At 36.7% G+C, this 24,026-nt stretch overlaps 1 protein-coding gene and 1 long non-coding RNA gene across 14 annotated transcripts in view; one reads left to right on the top strand and one right to left on the bottom strand.

The window, feature by feature from the left end:
- The window catches only part of LOC309614300, a 276,916-nt gene that overhangs the window by 5,030 nt on the left and 247,860 nt on the right, over positions 1 to 24,026 (bottom strand). The window lies entirely within an intron of this gene.
- The window catches only part of RPRD2 (regulation of nuclear pre-mRNA domain containing 2), a 93,212-nt gene that overhangs the window by 13,011 nt on the left and 56,175 nt on the right, over positions 1 to 24,026 (top strand). Inside the window, exon 2 of one of the 13 annotated variants that reach the window (XM_082361305.1) lies at positions 6,252 to 6,373. The exons of the other annotated variants lie outside the window; for them this stretch is intronic. Within the exon in view, the coding sequence (XP_082217431.1) occupies positions 6,252 to 6,373 (122 nt within the window). The remainder of the gene's footprint in view (positions 1 to 6,251; positions 6,374 to 24,026) is intronic. 13 annotated transcript variants of the gene reach the window in all.

Raw genomic sequence — 24,026 nt, 5'->3', positions numbered from 1 at the left:
ACAAAAATAACTTGTTCTGGGAAGTATGATAATATGAGTTTTTATATGCTGTACCAGTTTCGAAGAGTTATCACTTTTTGGTTGGAGTGAAGGTATGATTCACTGAGCACCCTTACTAGATATCACACACACACACACACACACACACACACACATATATATATATATATATATATATATTCTTATAATCCTAACATAAGCTCTGTAAGGTAGGAGTTGTCCCCACTTAAAATTCTTATAAACCGAGGCTTAGGGAAGTCAACTGATTATTTTGAGGAAATTGTCAGAACATTTTTATAGCATAGGAAAGGGAGACTGCCTGGTTTCAGGGTGGCTAAGCATAAGCTTAATTTTTTTTCCACCCTTGGTTTTGTTCTCTGAAGGCAGAAGGTGAGAGTCAGTGGGAGAAGTACAAGAAATACGGTGGGTTCAAAGCCTGAGTTGCTTACAAGTACTTTGTTATTATTTAACAATGTTCTTTATTAAATTTCCAATCATTAATACAGTTAACTTCACAAACATTATCACTAATAGATTTAGTAATAAATAGTTAACATTTCCTGAGTTCTTATCATGTGATCTCATTTAATATAACAATTCATGAGGTATTGATATTATGTAATTTTTATTACTTAGTAAGGCTATTAGTGATATATATGTAAAATTACGCTGATGAAGGGAAAATAATAAAGAAAATGTTATAGATGATATAACTGAAGCACTTGAAGGCTCAGTGAGGTAAAATTAATTGTTCAAGTTTCATAGCTAGTAAACAGTAGAGCCAGAATGAAAATCTAAGCAGTCTTGACTCCAGAGCCTACTCTCTACCTTTGTGCTAGACTGCGTTCCACTTCTTTCAAAGTTTATTGGTATTTTGTAGTGTTCCATAGTGTGGTATATATAGTATAATGGTTCCCAAACAGCCCTTGTGCCTGTTTTTTCCCAGCTTTTTTATATATTATTGACGTGTAACATTGTGTAAGTTGTGATGATTAGATACATGTATAAATTGCAAAATGATTACCACAAGATGTACTCTTCTAGTAACTTTCAAGTATATAATGCCATATTGTTAACTATAGTCACCATGTTGTACGTTAGATCCCCAGAACTTATTCATCTTATAACTGCAAGTTTGTACCCTTTGACCAACGTCTTCCCGTTCCCCCACTCCCTGGCTCCTGGCAACCACCATTTTACTCTGTTTCTGTGAGTTCTGTGCCTGTCTATTTTGAGGATTTCACGGAGCTGCAGAGGTGAAAAAAATTCATTAACTCGTATATAGCAATAAATTGAATATAGAAGCAGATATGAAAACTTAGTTGTCTTCTATTAAGCCGAACATTAGATTTTCAAGAATGTAAAACAGTGCTACTCTCCTCACTAAATTTTTTCTCTTGCAAATATAGTTATTTTTAATAAAATATGTATAACTTATTAACTGAATGGTTTTATTATTTTTAATAAATTAATAGATATTTTAAAATTCTTAGTTTTAATTTATAATACAGTAAAGAGCATAAATATAACTAACCCACATAAGCAAAAGCTCTTTGGGGTCTTCAGTAATTTTTAGGAGGGTAAAGGTATCCTGAAACCAAAAGGTTTGAGAATTCACTGATTTATTGATATGTTGTAGAATGACCTTTATCAAGTTTCTGCAACGTACACATCCATTGTCTCTCATCTTAATACTGTGTATTGCCCAGGGGTTACCAGATGTTATTTTATAACCATTTAATTACTGTTTTTTAATTTGTGAGATCATAAGTTTGGTAACTTTTTATTTTGCCAAATAAGGATGTAAAATACACTACCATTTATATTATCACTATCATTTTATAAATTACCACTTTATATGAAAAATTTGCCTTAATGTCCTTGTCTTTCAGGTCTTAGCTCAAATGTCATCTCCTTAGAGGTTGAGCCCTATCGTCCTAGCCAGAGCCTACCCCGCTTTGCTCCTACCTGTCATTCTCTTATTGCATCACCCTATTTTATTTTCTCTATGTACGTTTTCCCATTATAAGATATTACCTTATTTATTTGTTTATTTACTGAGATGCATGTCCCGTCACCCCCAACTAGAATGTAAGCCCATGACAGCAGGGACTTTGTTTTGCCCACCACTACCTCCTCAGCACCTTGAAGATGGTGTAGAACATAGAAAGTGCTTAATTAATGACTTTCTTATATCTGACCACAGAGCACACTTCGAGAATTGTTGCTATAGAGGTTTTACATAGTTTTGTTTACATAGATTTACATATGTAGGGGGATATACAATATTGTATAGTGGTTAATTGGCAAAGTACATGGGCTTTGGACTCCAATAGGCATTATAATTGTTACTTAACCTCTTAAAGCCTTTAAATAGGGATAATAATAATACAACACACCTTATGTGATTGTTGGTGGTATTAAAAAAGATAATTCATATAAAGTGCTTTGCAAACTACCTGACATTTAGAAAGCTCAGCACTGTACAACAGAAATTAACACAACATTGTAAATCAACTACACTTCAATAAAATATATATATATATATATATATATATATATATATATATATATATATATAAAGAAAGCTCAGCAAATGGTAACTATTGTTGTTTTTAAATGCAATTATGGTATGCATTTTTATTACACCATGTTTCATGCAGGCCTGTGTGTTTAAGCTTTAAATTCTTCCAGTTAATCCTGCATGCCCTAGGTGAAATTTTAAGGTTAATAATCCAAAGGAATGAACACAGATTTTTTAGGCCTTTTTATTAATACTAGAGAATGCCTGGAAAACACACTAATTTGGAAACAATTTACCTATTTTGAGTATTTCATGTACCTATTTGTATAACAATATCTTGCAGTTCTAGAAGTTCATAGAATTTAAGAATCTTTCGTGTATTTTTATAGCTGTTGTGCTAATATGAAAATGCATCTCAAAGAAGGGATTTCACAGGGACAGCAATATCTTTAGTGCTGCTGGATTTTTAAAAATAGCCTATCAAAAACAAGGAGTTTATAAAAATTTAAGTTGGAATAATAAAGACCAAATATTAATCATATTTTCATTTTAAATTTGAAATTAAAGATTTTTTAAAAAGAAAATTTCATTTCAAGATACATTTTGGAAGATCAATTTCACTTTGTTTTAAAAGTCTTTAAAAACCTGATAATAGAAAAGTGAATAGCTTTTTGAAATCCATTTATAGGTCATCCTTACACATATATACTGTGTTTAGTATAAACTAGGATAAGAATTCATTTCTATTCTCCTATTCATTCTTATCCTCAGATTGCCATGTACAGTACATATGTTATAAACTGATAAATGTGGATAAGATACAGAGAAAATAAAACATAGCAGTAAACAAAAAATACAGTATGAATTTGACTTTGTACAACAGCATTTTCTAGAAAGTGGTGATGTTTAGTTTAGGTTGTCACTGTCAAAGCTTAGGTCCTACGAAGTTAAAGTTAAACCTGTTTCATGTTGCTAGACTTTAGTACCTTTAATAAAAATGCTTCATGAATTTCCAGAAGGAGTGGGGGATAGGCTATTCAGTATTTTCCAAACTTATTTGACCATGGAGTTACTTTCTTTTCTAGCCATCTCATGTGATTACTGTTCCATGGAACACACATTGGGAAGCTTTGTTATGGATGTTTTTCTAGGAAACCCCCAATTAAAGAGCAGAGAGAACCTATTTATATTTGTGTGTAAGTAAGAAAGGCTTCATGGAGGAAACATTTGTTCAAAAAAGATGTGAAGCAGGTGAAAGAAGGCATCTCAAATACAAACAAAGGTGTAAAAGAATCAGAAGCAGAGAGTGAACAATCAGAAGTACACATAGACAAGTGAGGATGGAAAAGACAAAGAGAAGCAATAAAAGCCATGATTTTTAAGACATGGTGGGGAGGGAAGGTATGTTGAAAACAAAGTAACTATGTATAGGCACAAAAGCTACAATAGATAGTGATTGTAACACTGGACAAAAATTACTTTTTTGTAATACTGGTATTAGTATATTTTCGGATTTATTCGAAGCTTTTAGAATTCAAAAATTGAAGTTACGTCTGTGAGCCCAGATTTTTAATGTATTTCATATTTTAAAACATCAAGTAAAAATGTAAATTTATAAAAACATAAATATTAAACATAGATTATCATTGTAATGTAAATCATCAGCTCTTCCTGCCTTTGCTGCTTCCTTTGACTTTGGTCTTTTTGTCTGAGGTACCTTTATAATTGCTTTGTGTGATGTAGCTGGTTGGGTTGGACTTTAGTATCTTCTTGCCATATTTAACTCCCCTGACCAGTGCTTTCGGAACCACCTGTCTATGTTCAGTAGTTCAAAATTGCCGAAGTTTTGACTTTTCTTGGCCAACTTGGGAAATGTTTCCCTAATGGAGTTTAAATCCTTTCTTTTCCCTAGGAGAGATTCTTTGTTATGGAAGGTTCTTTCCCTCAGGTGCAGACTCTCCCTATAAGTGGGCCAGGACAAAGGTAGAGGGGGGTGAGTCAGGGGAGTTTCCTGAACTGCATAGTTAGTAGGGTAAGGAGTTTGTGGTGAAAGTGAGAGGAATGGGGGTGGGTGAGTTGGTAGGAAAGAGATAAAGGCAACCAAGGACGACGAATGAACTGCTTTTGTATTATACCAACAAAAATATTGTATTTTGGTCTTTAAAATAGCAATACCTGAAACTGATATTACAGTTTCCAAAAATAAATGATAATATGTTTGGGGGAAGTGTTCAGGAGCCACTATAATAATCTAACCAAATGACAAAGATTTGAAAGAATATAAGTGGTAGTGGAGAGGACAGATAAGATCTAAGAGGTATTTAGAAAATAGAATTTGACAGAACTTGCTGACCAGTTGGATGTACAGGATGAAGTTAGAGGAAAGCTTGGAAGATGGATCCTGTGGATTCTGTCTTGGGTGACAGGAAATTTGGGAGGAAATAGATGATAAAAGCAGGCTTGCACACATGGAGTTGGAGTGTCTGGAGGGCATCTGAGACAAGTTGTTTAATAGATAATTAACCATTTTGATAGTGCTTATAATCCTAATATTGGCTAATATTTATTGACAGTTATATACTTAATGCAATTCTAGGAATTTTTTGTGTATTTTGTCATGTAATCTTGAGAAAAACCTTTGAATAAGTAGGTACTATTATTTCATTGTATAGATGTGAAAAGCATCTCATTGTATAGATGAGAAAAGGTCATGCAGTTGGAAATAGGGGCTGGGCTTTGAAACTAGTTCTGACTAACTTAAATATGTTCATAACCACTATATTGTATTTGGGAGGGAGCTTTGGACTAGAGATGGAGACTTAGGAATTGTAATTATATTGGTAGTAGTTAATGAATGAGCACTTCAAGGGACACAGTATTTTAAGTGAGAAGAGAATAGGGCCAGTGAAAGAATTTGGGAAACACCAGAGTTTCAGAAGAAAAGGTATCTTAGGTAGAGGAGAAGATCAGAGCAAAGTAATTTCTCAGAAATTAAGGGAAGAGAAAGTTTGCCAGTGGAGTTTCCAAGGAACATGGTTCTGGGAAAGGGCATGATTGTACTGGGGAGAAGGGTGAATAGGACAATTTCTGTTTCTGATGGTATGACAGACTAGATATTTTGCAGAGAGACTATATTTTTTTTGCCCTAAAAAATAACTAAATCCTGCAGAAATTGTAACAAACATAACTTTTAAAAATAAGCTTTATTCTAGAATAGCTTTAGATTTACAGAGAAGTTGCAAAGATGGTATAGAGGGTTCTAGTATACCCTGCACCCAATTTCCCCTGTTGTTAACATCTTACATTGGTATATGGTACATTTGTTACTGCTAATGAACCAATACTGATAGGTCATTATTAACTAGAGTCCATACTTTATTTGTGGATTTCCTTAGTTTTTGCCATATGTCTTTTTCTGTCCCAAGATCCCATCCAAAATTCCACATTACATTTAGTCATCATGTCACTTCAGGCTCCTTTAGACTGTAACAGTTTTGAGGAGTATTGATCAGGTATTTTGTAGAATGTTCCTCCATATGGATTTGTCTGGGGAATTCCCTGGTGGTCTAGTGGTTAGGACTCTGCGCTTCCACTGCAAGAGGGCCTGAGTTTGATCCCTGGTTGGGGAACTAAGATCCCTCAAGCCGCTAGGCGCGGCCCAAATGAATAAACAAAAATATGCGTTTGTCTGATACATTTTTTTTTTCATGATTAACTGGGGCTATAGGTTCTTGGAGAGAACACAGGAAAAGTGCCATTTGCATCACATCACGTCAAGAGTATCCTGTCAACATGACTTATCACTGATGATGCTAACCTTGATCACCTGGCTGAGGCAGTATTTATCAGGTTTCTTCACTGTAAAATCACTGTCTCCCCCCACCCCCTTATCAAACTACACACTTTGGAAAGAAGTCACTGTGCACAGTACACACTTAAGGAGTGCAGAGTTGATGTTCCACCTCCTTGAGGGGGCAGTATCTTTGTGCATGGAAGGTTACAAGCTTAATTTTTAATGCATTACTGAGTATGCTAAAAAAGTTAGGGCGCTCTCTCAAGGGTCTCTTCTCACAAAAGTGAAGAGTCAGCTGAAGCAGGAACAATGAGCTGTGAGCAAACAGAAAAGGCAAGGTTGCTCTCAAAGGCAAATGCCCATATTAGCACTAATGGGAACCTAAGCCTTTGGCCCACAGCAAAGTGGAAGAACCCTCTGAGAAAGATGCTAAATTGGACCAAGGTCAGTACTATCCTGATTCTGCCATAGCACTTGCAAGTACACTTTGAGAGAAAGTTTTTTCTGGTTTGGCTCTTTGAATTCCCACAGATAAAATTCAACAGAGAATTACCAAACACAAGGAAATAAGTCACTTTGAGTGAGATTTGGTAGAAACAAACCCCTAAAGACTTAAACTATTAATAAGATACAAAATATAAAATAATCATGTATAAAATGTTTAAATTAATAAAAGGGGCTAGGGGCTTCCCTGGTGGCGCGGTGGTTGAGAGTCTGCCTGCCAATGCAGGGGACACGGGTTCGAGCCCTGGTCTGGGAAGATCCCACGTCTGGGAAGATCCCACATGCCGCAGAGCAACTGGGCCCGTGAGCCACAGCTACTGAGCCTGCGCGTCTGGAGCCTGTGCGTCTGGAGCCTGTGCTCCGCAACAAGAGAGGCCACGATAGTGAGAGGCCCGCGCACCGCGATGAAGGGTGGCCCCTGCTCGCCGCAACTGGAGAAAACCCTCACACAGAAACGAAGACCCAGCACAGCCAAAAATTAATTAATTAATTAATTAAAAGAATAAATAAATAAATAAAATAAAAGGGGCTGCTCTTCATTGCGGTGCACGGGCTTCTCATTGCGGTGGCTTCTCTTGTTGCGGAGTGTGGGCTCTAGGTGCACGGGCTTCAGTAGTTGTGGCGTGCAGGCTCAGTAGTTGCGGCACACGGGCCCTAGAGTGTGCAGGCTTCAGTAGTTGCAGCGCACAGGCTCAGTAGCTGTGGCTTGGAGGCTCTAGAGCACAGGCTCAGTAGTTGTGGCGCACAGGCTTTGTTGCTCCGCAGCATGTGGGATCTTCCCGGACCAGGGATCGAACCCGTGTCCCCTGCATTGGCAGGCGGATTCTTAACCACCGCACCACTAGTGAAGTCCTGGAAGGCGGATTCTTAACCACTGGACCACCAGGGAAGTCCCCCAACAGCATTTTAAAATTAAGGTGTGTACATTGTTTTTTTTTAAGACATAATGCTATTGCACACTTAATAGACTACAGTGTAGTGTAAACATAACTTTTATATGCACTGGGAAACCAGAAAATTCATGTGACTCACTTTATTTCTATATTTGGAACTTTATTGTGGTGGTCTGGAACCGAACCCACGATATCTCAGAAGTATGCCTGAACTGAAAGGAGAATTTACCAGCTTTGTTATCCTAGTGAGAGAGTTAAAATGTAGCTGTTAATTATTGGTAGTTTAAGCAGATACAAAATATGTAAAAATATAGAGAATTTATATTATACTACCATATCTGATTTAATTGACTCACATATAGAGAACCCTGTGCTCCAAAATTAGAAAATGTGCATTCTTTTTTGAACAAACAAGGAATATTTAAACCAATTAGTGATGTGTACTGGCCCCTAATGCAAGATTAGTATAATTTTAGATCCTTTGTATCATGCAGATTCATGTTCTTTAGCCATATAGTACTTTTAACTTAGAATTTAATAGCCAAAACAAATATTTCCCCTTTGCTTGGAAATTAAAATGTGCATTTCCAGATAACTCATGGATCAGAGAATAAATCATAGTGGAAATTTAAAAATACATAGCACTGAATAGTAATAAGAACACTACATCGAAACTAATAACTCATTTTATTGAGTGCTTACCATTTGTTTATTTGGGATCCATCAGTGAATACATCAAGATTTCTGACCTTGTGGATCAATAAATATAATGAAAAAGTAAATTACCTATTATGGTAGAAAATGAAAAAATCGTATGGGAAAAAAGTAAAAAGAGCAGGGTAAAGGGCATTGGAATTAACGGTGGAGATTGGGGGACCGGTTGCAGTATTAAAGGAAGCACTTAAAATAGGCTTCATTGAGAGAGTGAGAATTGAGTAAAGACCTGAAGACACTGAGTTACCGGGTGCACATCTGGAGGAAGAGGATTCTAGGTAAAGGGAACAGTTAGAATTAAGACGCTAAATTATGAGTATATCTGGTATGTTCAAAGAATAGTGTTCCAGAACACTATGGCTGGAATGGAGTGAAAGTAGATGAGGTCAAAGAGATAAAGGAGATGGCAGATCACGTAGGGCAAAAGTCTTTGGCTTTTACTTAGAGTGGAAGTAGTAACCATTGGAGAGTTTTGAGCAGAGAGTTTTGAGCATGCTCTGACTTACCTTTTAAAAGAATTCTCCACTGCCGTGGCAAGAATAGACTATAAGGAGGAATGGACAGAAGCAGAGAGACCTATTATAAGAGTAATGTAATAGTCTAGGTGAGAGATGATGATGGCTTAGATTGCAGTGACAGGGATAAAGGTCATAAGAAGTAAATGATTTCTGGATACGTTTTGAAGACAGAACAAATTGCTGACAGTTTGAGAAAAAGGAGGAATTAAAGATAATTCCAAGGTTTGTGTCCTGAGTGATAGAAGGATGGAGTTGTCATTAACTACGTGATGAAGGCTTTGAGTAGACAAGATTTGGGAAAGATCAAGAGTTTAGTTTTTTGTTTTTTGTTTTTTTCTTTTTTCTTTTTTTTGAGAGGTGGCTTTTTTTGTTTTGTTTTGTTTTGTTTATTTATTTATGGCTGTGTTGGGTCTTCGTTTCTGTGCGAGGGCTTTCTCCAGTTGCGGCAAGCAGGGGCCACTCTTCATCGCGGTGCGCGGGCCTCTCACTATCGCGGCCTCTCTTGTTGCGGAGCACAGGCTCCAGATGCGCAGGCTCAGTAGTTGTGGCTCACGGGCCTAGTTGCTCCGTGGCATGTGGGATCTTCCCAGACCAGGGCTCGAACCCGTGTCCCCTGCATTGGCAGGCAGATTCTCAACCACTGCACCACCAGGGAAGCCCCAAGAGTTTAGTTTTTAACATGTTGAGTTTGAGATATCTTCTAGATACTTTGGTGGAGATGTCATGTTACACAAGTAGGTATATGGGTCTTGAGTTAAGTCTGGACTGGGATGCAGTAAAGCTGTACCTAAGGGAAATTTGTAACCTTAAATGCAAGAGGCTGAAACTTAATAAGCTAAGCATCTTTTGTTTAAAAAAAAAAACAAAACAGACAAAGAACAACAGAATAGGCCCAGCCAAGGAGAGTAGAAGGAAGGAGATTAAAAATAAGAACAAAGAATAAGTACAAAAGAAAGATAAAATAGAGAAGTCAGCAAAGACAAAACTTGCTTCTTCAAAAAGCCCAGTAGGGGCTTCCCTGGTGGCACAGTGGTTAAGAATCCGTCTGCCAATGCAGGGGACATGGGTTCGAGCCCTGGTCCAGGAAGATCCCACGTGCTGTGGAGCAACTAAGTCCATGTGCCACAGAGAATGAGCCGGTGCTCTAGGGCCCGCAGGTCACAACTACTGAGCCCGTGCACCTAGAGCCTGCGCTCCGCAACAAGAGAAGCCACTGCAGTGAGAAGCCCACACACCGCAACAAAGACCCAATGCAGCCAAAAATAAAATAAATAAAATTTAAAAATAATACTAAAAAAAAAAGTAAAAGATAAACCTTTTGTCAGGATTGATCAAGGAAGAAAAAAAGAGGAAGCATAAATAAACAATATTAGGAATGGAGAGGGGGCATGACTACAGATAAAGTAGAAATTTAAAAATCATACGAACAACTTTATGCCAATAAATTTGAAAACTCAGATGAAATGGACAAATTCCTTTAAAAATTAATAATCCAAGAAGAATTAGAAAATTTGAATAGCTCTGTAAGTATTAACCAGACTGAGTTAGTAGTTTGTAAAATCTTCCTATGAAGAAAACATCAGGCTCATGGAATGAACGTCTTTGGCAGGAGGGCAAGAAGGTCTCAGAAGAGCTCAAAGATGAATGAGATCATATCAAAAGGATGAAGGGCTGGCTTGAAAGGGATTTTACTGGCTAACTGTGGGACAGTTTGTACATCAAAAAGAATGACAGTAATGAATGAGGAAAAAAAATCCCTGTGTCTATAGTTATATTCATTAAAAGAAAAGAGAAAGAGAACAAGGGAGGGGCAAGAAAGAAAAACTCTTTATAGAAGAATGTCATCTAATAAATTGCATACTTTTTGTATGTTTAATGTTAAATAACTAATATATATGTATACTTTTTTTTTTTTAATAATAAATAGCTTGTCCTAGGTGAGGACATGGAGAGACATCTGGCCATTGTAGTAGACAGTGTTCCAAATATTTGAAGGAGGAGGGAAGGTAAGAAGTGAGAAGGTAGCTATGATGGATTATGTAATTAAGGGAGGGTTATTTTCAAATGAAAGTCACTTCAGTATACAGAATTAGGGAGCCATTAACTAGTTTGTTTTTTAACAAACTTTTTATGATTATAAAAGTACATTGTAAAATTCAAACTATACATGTGTTACAAAATGAAAAGTAAGTTACCCATCACCTTCCTCTATATACCAAGTTCCATTATTAACAGTTTCTTATTTTTTTCTTATATACGTTAACATTGTTGTGCAACCATCACCAACATCATCTCCAGAACTTTTTTTCATCTTCCCAAACTGAAACTCTGTACTCATTAAACAGTAACTACCCATTCCTCCCATCCCATAGCCCCTAGCAACCACCATTCTACTTCCTCTTTCTATGACTTTGACTACTCTAGGTACCTCATATAAGTGGAATCATATAGTATTTTTCTTTTTGTGACTGGCTTATTTTACTTAGCATAATGTCTCTTTAAGATTCATCCATATTATGGCATGTGTCAGAGTTTCTGTCCTTTTTAAGGCTGAATAATATTCCATTATGTGTGTGAAATTTGTATATATGTGTATCACATTTTGTTTACCCAGTGTGTTCTTAAAAGAGAACTGACTATAGACATAGACTTTTTAAAATTACAAACAAATACATCTTCAGCTTTACATTAATAATTTTTAAAGCCTAAAGGAAATGGAGAAAATGTCCATAAAAATATTGGCTTAATATATAGAATATATATATTCTTTTTTTTTTTTAATTTATTTATGGCTGCGTTGGTTCTTCATTGCTGCACGCGGGCTTTCTCTAATTGCGGAGAGCAGGGGGCTACTCTTCGTTGCTGTGCGCAGGCTTCTCATCGCGGTGGCTTCTCTTGTTGCGGAGCTCGGGCTCTAGGTGCGCGGGCTTCAGTAGTTGTGGCACGCGGGCTCTAGAGCGCAGGCTCCCTAGTTATGGTGCTCGGGCCCAGTTGCTCCGCAGCATGTGGGATCTTCCCGGACCAGGGCTCGAACCGGCGTCCCCTGCGTTGGCAGGCAGACTCCTAACCACTGAGCCACTAGGGAAGTCCCTATATTCTTAATATATAGAACCCTTATTGGCTTAAGAAATAGAAAACCTGAGAAAGGCCTAGAACCCAGCTGGTTTAGCAGCCATACATTGTATGATCATGTAAGTGTGTTTGCTTTTATTAACGTGTTCTGTGGCTGAGTATTAGTTTGAAATAATTTTTTGTCTTCAAAATTTTAAACAAGGCTGTTTTTCGTATCCAAGTGGATGTCTTTGCCGGGCTGCATCGGATCTCATCAAATTAAAAAATAATCTCTATGACTTACATTCAAGGTTGTAACTACTCAGAATTCAGTCTGTATTATAGTTATTTGTCTGTGATGAATAATGCTGCTATGGATACTTTTGGGCACATGTGCAAGAGAGGAATCGCCACATTGAAGGGATGCCACTGTTTGACTTTACAAGTGTGTGTTGTCAATTTGTTTCTCATTTAAAATCCCATTAAAAGTACTTTAAAATGATCAATAAAACTGACAAATCTTTAGCCAGACAAAGGAAAAAAAAAGAAGATGCTAATTACTAATAGCAGGAATGAAAAAGGAACAACAGTACAGATCCTGCAGACATTGAACTTCCAGAAATTTTGTAGTTAGATTTTACAGTTAGGTCTATAATGCATTTCGAGTTAATTTTTGCAAATGGTACAAAGTGTGGGTCAAGGTTGTTCTTTGTTTTTTTTAAATGGATGTCCAACTGTTCCAGTGCCATTTGTTGGAAAGACTGTCCTTTCTTTATTTCTTCATTAAATTGCCTACGCACCTTTGTCAAAAATCAGTTAACCATATGAGTCTATTTCTGAACTCTGTTTTGTCCCATTGATCTGTGTCTGTCCTTTTGCTAATGCCTCGCTGCCTTGATTACTATATCTCGTTTTGAAATCAGGTAATGTGAATCCTCCAACAAGATTTTCAAAATTATTTTAGCTATTCTAGGTCTGTTGTCTTTCCATTTAAATTTTATTTATTTTTAAAATTAATTAATTTATTTATTTTTGGCCCTGTTGGGTCTTCGTTGCTGCGTGCAGGCTATCTCTAGTTGCAGCGAGCAGGGGCTTCTCTTGTTGCGGAGCATGGGCTCTAGGCACGTGGGCTTCAGTAGTTGTGGCACGCAGGCTCAGTAGCTGTGACTCGCGGGTTCTAGAGCACAGGCTCAGTAGTTGTGGCACACAGGCTTAGTTGATCCATGGCATGTGGAATCTTCCCAGACCAGGGCTTGAACCCGTGTCCCCTGCATTGGCAAGTGGATTCTTTTTTTTTTGGCAGGCGGATTCTTAACCATAACCATTGCGCCACCAGGTAAGTCCCCCATTTAAATTTTAGAATTAGTTTGTTTTTTCCAAAAATCATGCTGGGATTTTGATTAGGATTATATTGAATCTATACATTAATTTGGGAGAGAATTGATATCCTAACAATGTTGAGTCTTCCAACCCATAAATATGGTATATCTCTCCACTTATTTAGGTCTTCTTTGATTTCTTTCATCAGTGTTTTGTATTTTTTTCTCTGCATGCATATCTTATTTTGCTAGATTCTACCTAAGTCTTTCTTGCTGTTATAAATGGTTCTACGTAAAAAAAAATTTTTTTCTATCATGTGTTCTTCAACTCTACTAAACTCACTCACTAGTTCTTGTACCTATTTTGTAGATTCTTTGTGGTTTTTCTATGTAGACAAATCATGTCTGCAACAAAAGACAGTCGTAATTTCTTCCTCCCAATTTATATGCCTTTATTCCTTTCCCTTGTCTTACTGCACTGGCTAGAACCTCTAGTTGTAGAGAAAGGGTGAAAGTGAACATCCTGCAGCTTTCAGTATTTCACCTTTATGTATGAGAAAGTCTGTGATCTTGGGATAGGCAAAGATTTCTTAGGACACCAACAACACAATCCATTAAAAAAATTTTTTTTATAAGTTGGACTTCATCAAAATTATGAAATTTTGCTGTTTTAAAGATGCTATTAAGAGATGTTTATAGTGGTTTTATTCATAATTACCAAAACCAAAAAAACCCAAATACCCTTCAACAAACAAACTGTGATACAAACAAACTTTAGGACATCCTTGAAATGGAATATTATCTTAGAATAAAAAGAAATGAAATGTTATGTTTTGTATATTTTACCACAATTTTTAAAAAAATGACTTAAGGGAATTCCCTGGCGGTCCAGTAGTTAGGACTCTGCGCTTCCACTGCAGGGGGCACGGGTTCGATCCCTGGTCTGGGAACTAAGATCCTGAATGCTGCACAGCATGGCCAAAAAAAAAAAAAAAAGACTTAAAAAAAGAAATGAAGTACTGCTACACACACATAGATACATGTCAAATGTATTATGCCAAGTGACTCAAAGGTTATGTATTATATAATTTCATTTATATAACTCTCTGGAAGGGACAAAACTATATGGTTAGAGAGTGGAGGTAGGGAGAGGGGTTCACTAAGAATGGGCAGGAAGGATTTGGGGGGTAATAGAACTGTGGGGGTTACACCGCAAAATGTGTCGTAATTTATATACCTGTACATTAAAAAGGGTGAATTTTGGTGTATGTAAATCAAACCTCAATAATAAACCTGATTTTTTTTTTTTTAAAAAAGCAAAACACCAACACAATAAATAAAATGACTTTCTGTTTCTCCACATCTTTGCCAAATCTTGGTACTGTCAGCTCTCTTTAATTTTTTGCCAGGTTTGTGGGGCGGGTAAATGCTGTCTCCTGATCTTAATTTGGATTTTTCTGATTATTAATGAAGTTCTTTTTTGATTGGCTATTCAAGATTCCTATTCTGTGAAATGCCCATTTGTTTCTTTTGTCCACATAAGAAGTTACAAGGAGTTTCTCCCAGTTAGAGGTATGTCTTTGTACTCTCTTTATGATGTCTTTTTGATGAAGAGAGGTTCTTAATTTTAATAATATTAGATTTATATATGTATTGTGGTTAACCCACTTTTTATTATGGTTGGCACACTGTGTTTGGGTTAAGAACTCTTTCCCTATCTTATGGTCATAGAGATGTTCTCCTGTGTTTTCTGCTGAAGCCTTTGGTTAGCCTATTGTATTTGTCCTTATTCCATTCAGAACTGATTTTTGTATATGACATGATAGAGTTCATTTTCATTTTTTTTCTATGTAGAAACACCATTGTCCTATCTACTTTAATGAATAGCATTCTCCTTTTTCCCAGTGATCTGCAGTGCTACCCTTGTCATAAATGTCAGTTAACACAGATCTGTTTATGGGCCCTCCATTTGGTTCTAATGGTCAATTTGGCCATACCTGCGCAAATTCCATAGCCTGTTATATGACGTCATGGTATCTGGGAGGTCACATTCTTCTACCTTGTGTCTTTTTATTCTTAGGCCTTTGCACTTAACATATAAAATGGAGAATCAGCTTGTCAGATTCCTTAATGTATTTTATTAGGATTTTGACTGGAATTCTATTGAATGTGTTGATCAATGTGGAAGAACTGATCTGATATATATGATAGTCTTATCCCTATGGTACTTCACTCTTTGTATTTAAGACTTCATTATCACGTTATGTGGTTCCTTTTTATTTCTAACGGAAATTGTTATTTGCTAACAGTATCTACTTCAGCGGACACAGAATTTTATCAAGAATTTTTCTGTAAATATAGTGAATGATATTTACAGATTTTCTACGATAAAGCCATCCTTGAGTTCTTGGGATAAATAAAAGACCATCTTCATACACTAATGCTGCTTCTGGCATTTTTGTGATCCACAGATCATGGGTCCATGTAATCTCAAGAAAGAAATTTTCCCAGCACAGTTAACACACAAGTCTAATTATTGATAGTAAAAAGCAAACTAAGCAATGAAGTGTTTAAGCATTCATTTATTTTGGTAGCTCACAATGAGTCAGGATCAGAGAAGATCTATTGGACTAGTAGCTTCTAGACATGGGCCAATCAATTTAAGAAAATAAAAAAACTAAAGGTGCTGAAATAGGATTGTTCATATTTCCAGTTGACATTAAAATCATTACCATCATTTCATAAAGATATTTTAATTACCAGAAAAATAGGAAGAAGATAATAGAGAACCATTCTTTAACTTGGATACATTTTGCTTTAGGAAAAATAAGCTGCTATGTCCTTATTTTTCTCATTTCTCTGCAAACCAATGGAAATTTCATCACAGGCTATGGCCAGAATTTGGGAACCGCTGCACCAGGCCATATTATACTGCTTCTTGGAAATTTTTCTATACTTATTAGATAGATGGAGAAAAAAGGGCACAGTACCTGACTCTGACAGCTGATTGGCAGACATTATATTATGAAAGTGTTATGGAAAGTAATTCCTCTAAGTTTTTGGTAAATGTGTAAGTTTATAACTCTTGGTTTCACATATATTTTCTTGGTGGTGGTGGCGACATTGATGTTGAAATATATGACACCCTGGTTATAAAAAGTTGATTGTTTTCTCACAAGTTACTCTTTCTTAATCTTTGTGGCATCTCTCTTCCTTCTCTGTTAGAGAAGTATAAGGTGTGGAGAGTAAGGTAGATTATTGTGATATAAACTTAAGTACATAATTACCAAGATAAATTTGTTAAAAGAATTGATATGATATATTCTAAATGTACAGTGGAAATGTTTTGGGAATTAATTTGTTGGGATTAGCCACACTAGTATTTCCCTTCATTAATGTAAATAATAAATAGTTGTGCTAATACTCATTGAAGATGAAAAGGAATAATCTGCTTTTTTTGACCTCAAGTTAGACTATGGAAGTAGGCAGTCGGTCAATAAAAACATAATAAAAGGGCTTCCCTGGTGACGCAGTGGTTAAGAATCCTCCTGCCAATGCAGGGGACACAGGTTCGAGCCCTGGTCCGGGAAGATCCCACATGCCGCAGAGCAGCTAAGTCCGTGCACCACAACTACTGAGCCTGCGCTCTAGAGCCCTCGAGCCACAACTACTGAGCCTGTGTGCCACAACTACTGAAGCCCGCCTGCCTAGAGCCCATGCTTCGAAACAAGTGAAGCCACCGCAATGAGAAGCCTGCACACCGCAACGAAGAGTAGCCCCCGCTCGCCTCAACTAGAGAAAGCCCGCGCACAGCAACAAAGACCCGACGCAGCCAAAAATAAATAAATAAATAAATTAAATTAAAAAAACAATAAAAACAAAAAAAAAACATAATAAAAGCCTAGTTTGTATTCAGCACTATGAAAGATGGAAAAGAAGTAAATGATATAATTCTGTTTCAAAGAATTTACAATCAAGCCAAGGGAAAGCTAATGTGTGAAGCAGTACATGATGTTAAATATAAGAGCAGTGTAAGTTCAGAGTTAAGAAAGATGGAAGTGGTTTCAAGAGCTGTCTTTGAGGACCAGGGTTTTGACTTGGGTTTTGAGATGAGAATTCAAATAATAAAAGGAGAAGAGTAATGTCATTTTAGATGGAAGAAGTAGTGTGAACATTTTTTTTAATCCATGAACGGACAGCTTGGCTATGTAATTAACCAACATTTGAATCGTTCCTGAACAGAGTTTTGGTTATAATCAACTTTTTAAAACATTTCGCTTATTAAATGATATGTACATAGTTACTCTGCATAGTTATTAGGTGTAAGCAATTAAACAACTCATATAAATCTCTGTATTTAGTATTACTATAGAAAGACCAAGCATTCTGAGGTCAGCTGAGAAGAAAACGTTGAGTTGAAGCCCTCGGACTTCTCTGAAGACTAGGGTTCCCAAGTGATTCCGCTTCTGATTTTTTTGCAACCTAGATGTTTCACAAGCCTCCTAGATATCAGGAGCCAGACTAGAGCAAGGGAGTCCTGGAACTGGAGGAGCTAAGAATAAAATAGCCTTTTTTCTCCCCATTTTCGGAGGCCAGGGTTAAAGAGAAAGAAACTATTGTCATACATATCTTAATTTAGATTAGTTTAATCAAATGGCATTTTCCCCTCATACTCACCTGATATATACTAGCTTACAGGGAAGGAAAACTGGGAGAAAACAATTGCTGTTAGTGAAGTATTTGACTTGTTCTCTAGTAGGTACTATAAACAGACATTTAACATATATTATTTATTCCTTCCAAAGTCTTTCAAGCTATTATATTCATTTTAAGGTATGGAAGTTAAGGCTCAGAGACATATAATTTTAGTCAAGGTCATGACTCAGTTATTGAGGTAAAATTTGAATTGATGTATGTCTGAGTCCAATTTCTGTTTTCTTTCTGCTATACCATCCTCTGAAAGGAATGAGAATTCTGCTATATGTATTTGAGACAAGACTCTCCTTAGCACTGAGGTGGGGCAGATTATATTATTTATTTGGTATTTCTCTTTTCACCAGCATTTTCATATTAGTGAGATTAGGGTAAGCTTGAAAGAGTAAATGTTATGAAAGAGCAATGGTGGGGGGTTGTTGTTTAAGATTCTGTAATATAGACTTAACAGAAGATGGATTTGGTTAACAAGGGACAGGAGTAAAAGGTTCAGTCTCCTTCACATCCTAGATTATTGCTTGGTGTTATCTAGGAGACCCCAAAACATTTGGGGATAATTGATAAGAGAGAGAAACAGATAATTTGGAGCATGGGGGAAGATGAGGCCTGGATGGGGATGATTTTAGAAGGGAGGCTTTGGTTAGTATTCATTTATTCAATAGAAGATAGTAATTGTATACCTGATAAATAGTTGATTGGCATTGAGGTACCAAGCCAGTGTGCTGAAAGAACTCATGGTCTGATGAGGAAACATTTATAAATGGATGTTTTAAATTCTAAGTGAAAACGTACAGTATCTATATACAAGGTGCTTTAGCAGTATTGAGGAAGGACATAAAATGTAGTGGCATAGGGGTGTTTTCTTTTTAATTTTTAATGTATTATTTTGAATAAGTAAATACATGCCCAAGTCAAATTCCAAAAAGTGTACAATGGAAGATGAATTCCTCTGTCATGACTGTCTCTGTCTCTCTTGATCCCTTGGTTTCCTTCTGTAGAGGCATCACTGTTAGCAGTTTCTTATATCTCTTCCCAGAGGTATTCTCTATAAATATGAAGTATATGCTCGTTTGTACTTTCTGTACACATATACTAGCAAAGTAGACTCACTATATCTTGTTTTTGCTTTATATCTTGGAGTTAGTTCTAAATAAACTATAAAATGAACTATTAAAAACACAAGTTTTTTAATAGTTACGTACTTTTCAGCTAGATGGAGGTAACAATTTATTTAGCGAAGCCCCTATTAAGAACTTTTAGGATTTTTCCAGACTTTTGTTGGAAATAGTGCTGCAAGAATATCTTTGTACACAGGGACAAGCATACTCGTGGAATTAATTCCCAGCAGTCTGGAGAATGCATTGAAACTACAGACAGAGATCAGTTATTAAGAAGTTTGTTGTAGTAATGATGAGAAACTAAAGTAGGGTAGTGGCAAAAGAAATGGGGAGGGAAAAAATGAACTAGAAATTAATGTACTTCATCAATTCTAGGATGTACATCATCTTTTCACATTTTAACATGTTTGAAATCAGTATATATTTTACAGTTGATGGTTTCATTCAGCTAATTGGAAGTACTTTTAAAATTTCTTGGTGGTATATAAAATGTGCATGTTATAAACAATCTTATCATTTTTTTTAAAGTAAAGATTTTTATTTTTATTTTTTAAATTAATTAATTAGTTATATTTGGTTGCGTTGGGTCTTCGTTGCTGCGCGCGGGCTTTCTCTAGTTGTGGTGAGCGGGGGCTACTCTTCGTTGCGGTGCACAGGCTTCTCATTGCGGTGACTTCTCTTGTTGCGGAGCATGGGCTCTAGGCCGTGCGGGCTTCAGTAGTGGCAGCACATGGGCTCAGTAGTTGTGGCTTGCAGGCTCAGTACTTGAGGCGCACGGGCTTAGTTGCTCCATGGCATGTGGGATTTTCCCAGATCAGGGCTCGAACCCGTGAGCCCTGCATTGGCAAACAGGTTCTTAACCACTGCGTCACCAGGGAAGCCCAACAATCTTATCTTAAATTCAGAAATACGCAGTAATAAGATGGTAAGATTAACAGGACTTAAATGTAGAAAGTAAGGGGAAGCAAGAGGCAAGGTTGAGATATATTTTTTGTTTTCTTCACTTTCAATATGTAAACCATTTTTCTATTTTCTCTATGGTCTTCATATTTGATTAATGATTGTCAACTCTACTACTGGTGGATATTTAGATTCTGATTTTCTTTTGGCTCTTGACAGATCATTGATAACACTGAGTAGTTTTCTGTTTAGAGTTAGGGAATGTTTGGATTTAGTAGATTTCTAGATAATTATATATAATGATATTTAACAGATGTTCCTAGTGGCAAATTAGCCAAAGAACTTCTGAGTTGATACTTTACAAATGTTGAGAGACCATTTTGAATTTTTTAGCTTAGATGTGGCTCTTTCAGTGTACATTGAAGTCATTTACTCGGGACTCGGGTTCTAAAATCAGTACCTAAGACAAAAGATTAATTCTTAAAATCGTGCACTAATTACAGTACCTAACGGTATCTTAGATGAAATCTAGTCCCTATCTACTCTGTATAGGTACTCAGAAGCCAGCTACCTTATGGGATTATTAACCAAACTGAATAGAAGACTATAGTACTCATTTTCATGAGTACTTTTTCTTTTCTTTGTATTTTCCTTCTCTTTTTTTCTAATTTATTTATTCAAGAAATAGTTACTGAAAGCCTACTATGTGTTAGGCATGGTCCTAGGTGCTGAGAATTCAACACTAAACAAAACTGACAAAAATCCTTGTCCTCAGCGGGGGAGACAGGCAAAAGATAAAGTAAGTAAATTATAGTATATTGGGGGAAAAAAACAAGGGGTGATAGGAGTGTTGGTGGTTTGATGTTGCAGTTTTCCTGGTCAGGGAAATACAGAAAGTCACTGAGAAAATGACATTTGGGCAAAGATTTAAAGGCAGTGAGAGAGTAAACCATGAGATTATATGGGAAAAGAATGTTCCAAGCAGAGGGAGCAGGGAGCTCAAAGGACCCTGAAGCAAGAGTATGCCAGGTGTGTTGTAGGTCTTGCAGTCGCAAGGTGGCCAGAGTGGCTGGAATGGAATGAATGGTTACCAGGACTGGGGATCAGAGAGATAATGCAAAGTCAGATTGTTTAGGACTTGCAGGCCATAGTAAGGACTTTGATCTTTACTCTGAGTAAGGACGAGAGCCATTATTGGAGGGATTTAAAGCAACAAAATAATATGATCAGATTTATATTTTGAAAGGATCTAGACTGAAGTGGGGCAAAGGTAGAAGCAGGGAGACCAGTTAAGAGGCTAATTCAATAATTCAAGCAAAAGATGATATGACTTAAACCAGGAGGCAATGGTAAGTAGTAGTTGGAGTCTATGTATTTTTAAAAATTTGTTATTTTTAAATAATTTCAAATTTAAAGCTGCAGTATATTACAGATACCTCTGTGTGCCTTTCACCAGATTCCCCAGTAATTAACGTTTTACCATACTTACTTTAATCTCTTATTGCTCTCTTCATATACACATACACACACACACACACACACACACACACACACACTTTCTTCAGAGCTATTTGAGAGTATGTTGCAGACATGATGCCCTGTTTAATACTTCAGTGTCCTTAAAAACAGTTAATTTCCTTATATAGTTGTATTAATAAGCTTGGGCTGCCATAACAAAATACCACAAACTGTGTGGCTTAAACAGCAGAAATTTACTTTCTCACAGTTCTAGAGGGTGGAAAGGCTAACATCAAGGTCTGACAGGGTTCAGTTTCTGGTGAAAGTTCTCTTCCTGGCTTGTAGATGGCCACCTTCTTACTGTGTCCTCACGTGGTGGAGGAGGGTTTGGAGGGAGGGAGAGTTCCTCTGATGTCTCTTATAGGGACACTTGTGTCGTCTTACCAAGGCCCCACCATTATGTCCTCATGTAACCTTAATTACCTCCTTATAGACCTTATCTCCACATACAGTAACATCGGGGGTTAGGACTTCAACATATGGATTTTGGGGAGACACAGTTCAGTACATTGCAACAGTTGTTAATGTAACATCTGTACAACCACCAAAATCAGGAAATGAAAACTGATACAGTACTACCATCGAATCCATAGACCTTAATTGAATTTTGCCAGTTATCCCAATAATGGTCTTTAAAAGTCCAGGGTCATTTGTTAGAGTGAATTGTCATATCTCTTTAGTTTTCTTCAGTCTGAAACAGTTCTTTAGTCTTTCCTTATCTTTCATGACCCTGAAATTTTTGAAGACTATAGACCAGTAATTTGTAAAATAATCCATAAATTTGTGTTTGTCTGTTTTTTTGTTTTTGTTTTTTTTTTTTAGATTCAGGTTATGCAGTTTTGGGCAGGAATACCACAGAAGTGGTGCTGTGTTCTTAAAGCATTATATGTATTTGGAGGAACATAATGTCAATCTGCCCCATTAATAGTGACATTAACTTTTATCACTTGAATAAGTATATGTTTTCTATATATAACTGTGAATTCATACCAAGACTTCCAGTTACAGTCCAGCACCACGGGGTTTATTCTAACCTCCTTCTTTCCGCATTTGTAACTTCCTAAATCTGTATATATTTCAAAGGTAGCATTACTGAGATCTGCATTGTGAGTTTGGATATGGAGTGTGAAAGAGGGGAGTCAAGGATGACCCGATTTTTGGCTGAAAAAAGCCACCACAGAAGAAATGCCATTTACTGGGATGGAGAAGACTATAGGAGGAGAGGATTAAGAGGAAGAGATCAGAATATCACATGCTGAGTCTGAGCTGTGTATTAAACATCCAAGAGAGATGTTGGGTAGGAAGTTGGATATTTGAGTCTGCAGTTCAAAGAACAGGTCCAGGCTGAAATACAAATTAGTTTAAGACAATCAGTTAAACTTTTTGGACAAAAACGATTATATTTCCTTAATCAATAATGGAAGCAGCAAATATGTATTACAGAAAATTATAATACAGGCAAACAAAAGTGAAAAAAATAGAGATCAATACTGTTAAAGCTTAATTCCTGATTCTTTCTGATCTCTTTCACAGATTTTTTTTCTAACATGAGATCATTTTATAATTACTGTTTTTTCCACCCAGTTGATGATTTATTTCCATTTCCGTAAATTTTCATTTTATCTGATCCCAGACCATATTCACATTTCTTCAGTTGATCCAGAAATGTCATTTACAGCTGGCTAGTCCAAACCTATATCCATTTCAGAAACACACATTAGTTACATCAGATTGCTCTGTACCTTGAGTCTCTTAATCTCTCCAATAATAGTGTAGGGCGGGAATTTCCTGGTTAGGACTCCAAGCTTTCACTGCCAAGGGCTTGGGTTCAGTCCCTGGTGGGGGAACTAAGAGCCTGCAAGCCACGTGGCACGGCCAAAAAAAAAAAAGTCTGGGGTGATTTGTTTTGGGAGGTCGAGGTAGAGAGGGGTCAGAATCTGACATGAATTAAATTTAAAATTTTTGACTTTTTCCTATGGGTGAGTAGAAAACACTGAAGATTATTTAGGATGGGTTATCGTAGAAAAGGGAAGTTCTGTGAGAGAGAGAGAGGGAGAGAGAGAGGTGTGTTTCTGGGAACTGAGTAATTCATTAAAGGTGGAATTTTGAATTTGAAGGGGGAAGAGATGAGACTGGAAGAGAAGGTAAGATCCAGAATGTAAATGAAGACTAAGGTGTTTGGGCATTTTCTAGTAAGCAGTTGGAAATCATTGACAGATTTGATCTGAGAAATAGTTGGATACTGTTTACGTATTAGAAGATGAATTCAGCAACAACGTAGAGAATAAATTTGAGAAGACCAAGTCCAAGGCAGGATAACCAGTTAGGAGGCTATTTCAGTAGTAGTACGGGTCAAAAGTGATGACCCAACAAAGAGCAATGGTAGGAAGAGAAGGAGAAGAGGGGATAAATTTGAAAAATATTATTGGAGACAAAATTGGCTGGACTTGGAGGTTTATCA

This window comes from Balaenoptera borealis (assembly GCF_965194805.1).
Source record: "Balaenoptera borealis genome assembly, chromosome: 1".
Classification (NCBI taxonomy): domain Eukaryota; kingdom Metazoa; phylum Chordata; class Mammalia; order Artiodactyla; family Balaenopteridae; genus Balaenoptera; species Balaenoptera borealis.
The sequence above is the reverse complement of the archived record's forward strand: the minus strand, read 5'-3'. Positions and strand labels throughout refer to the sequence as shown.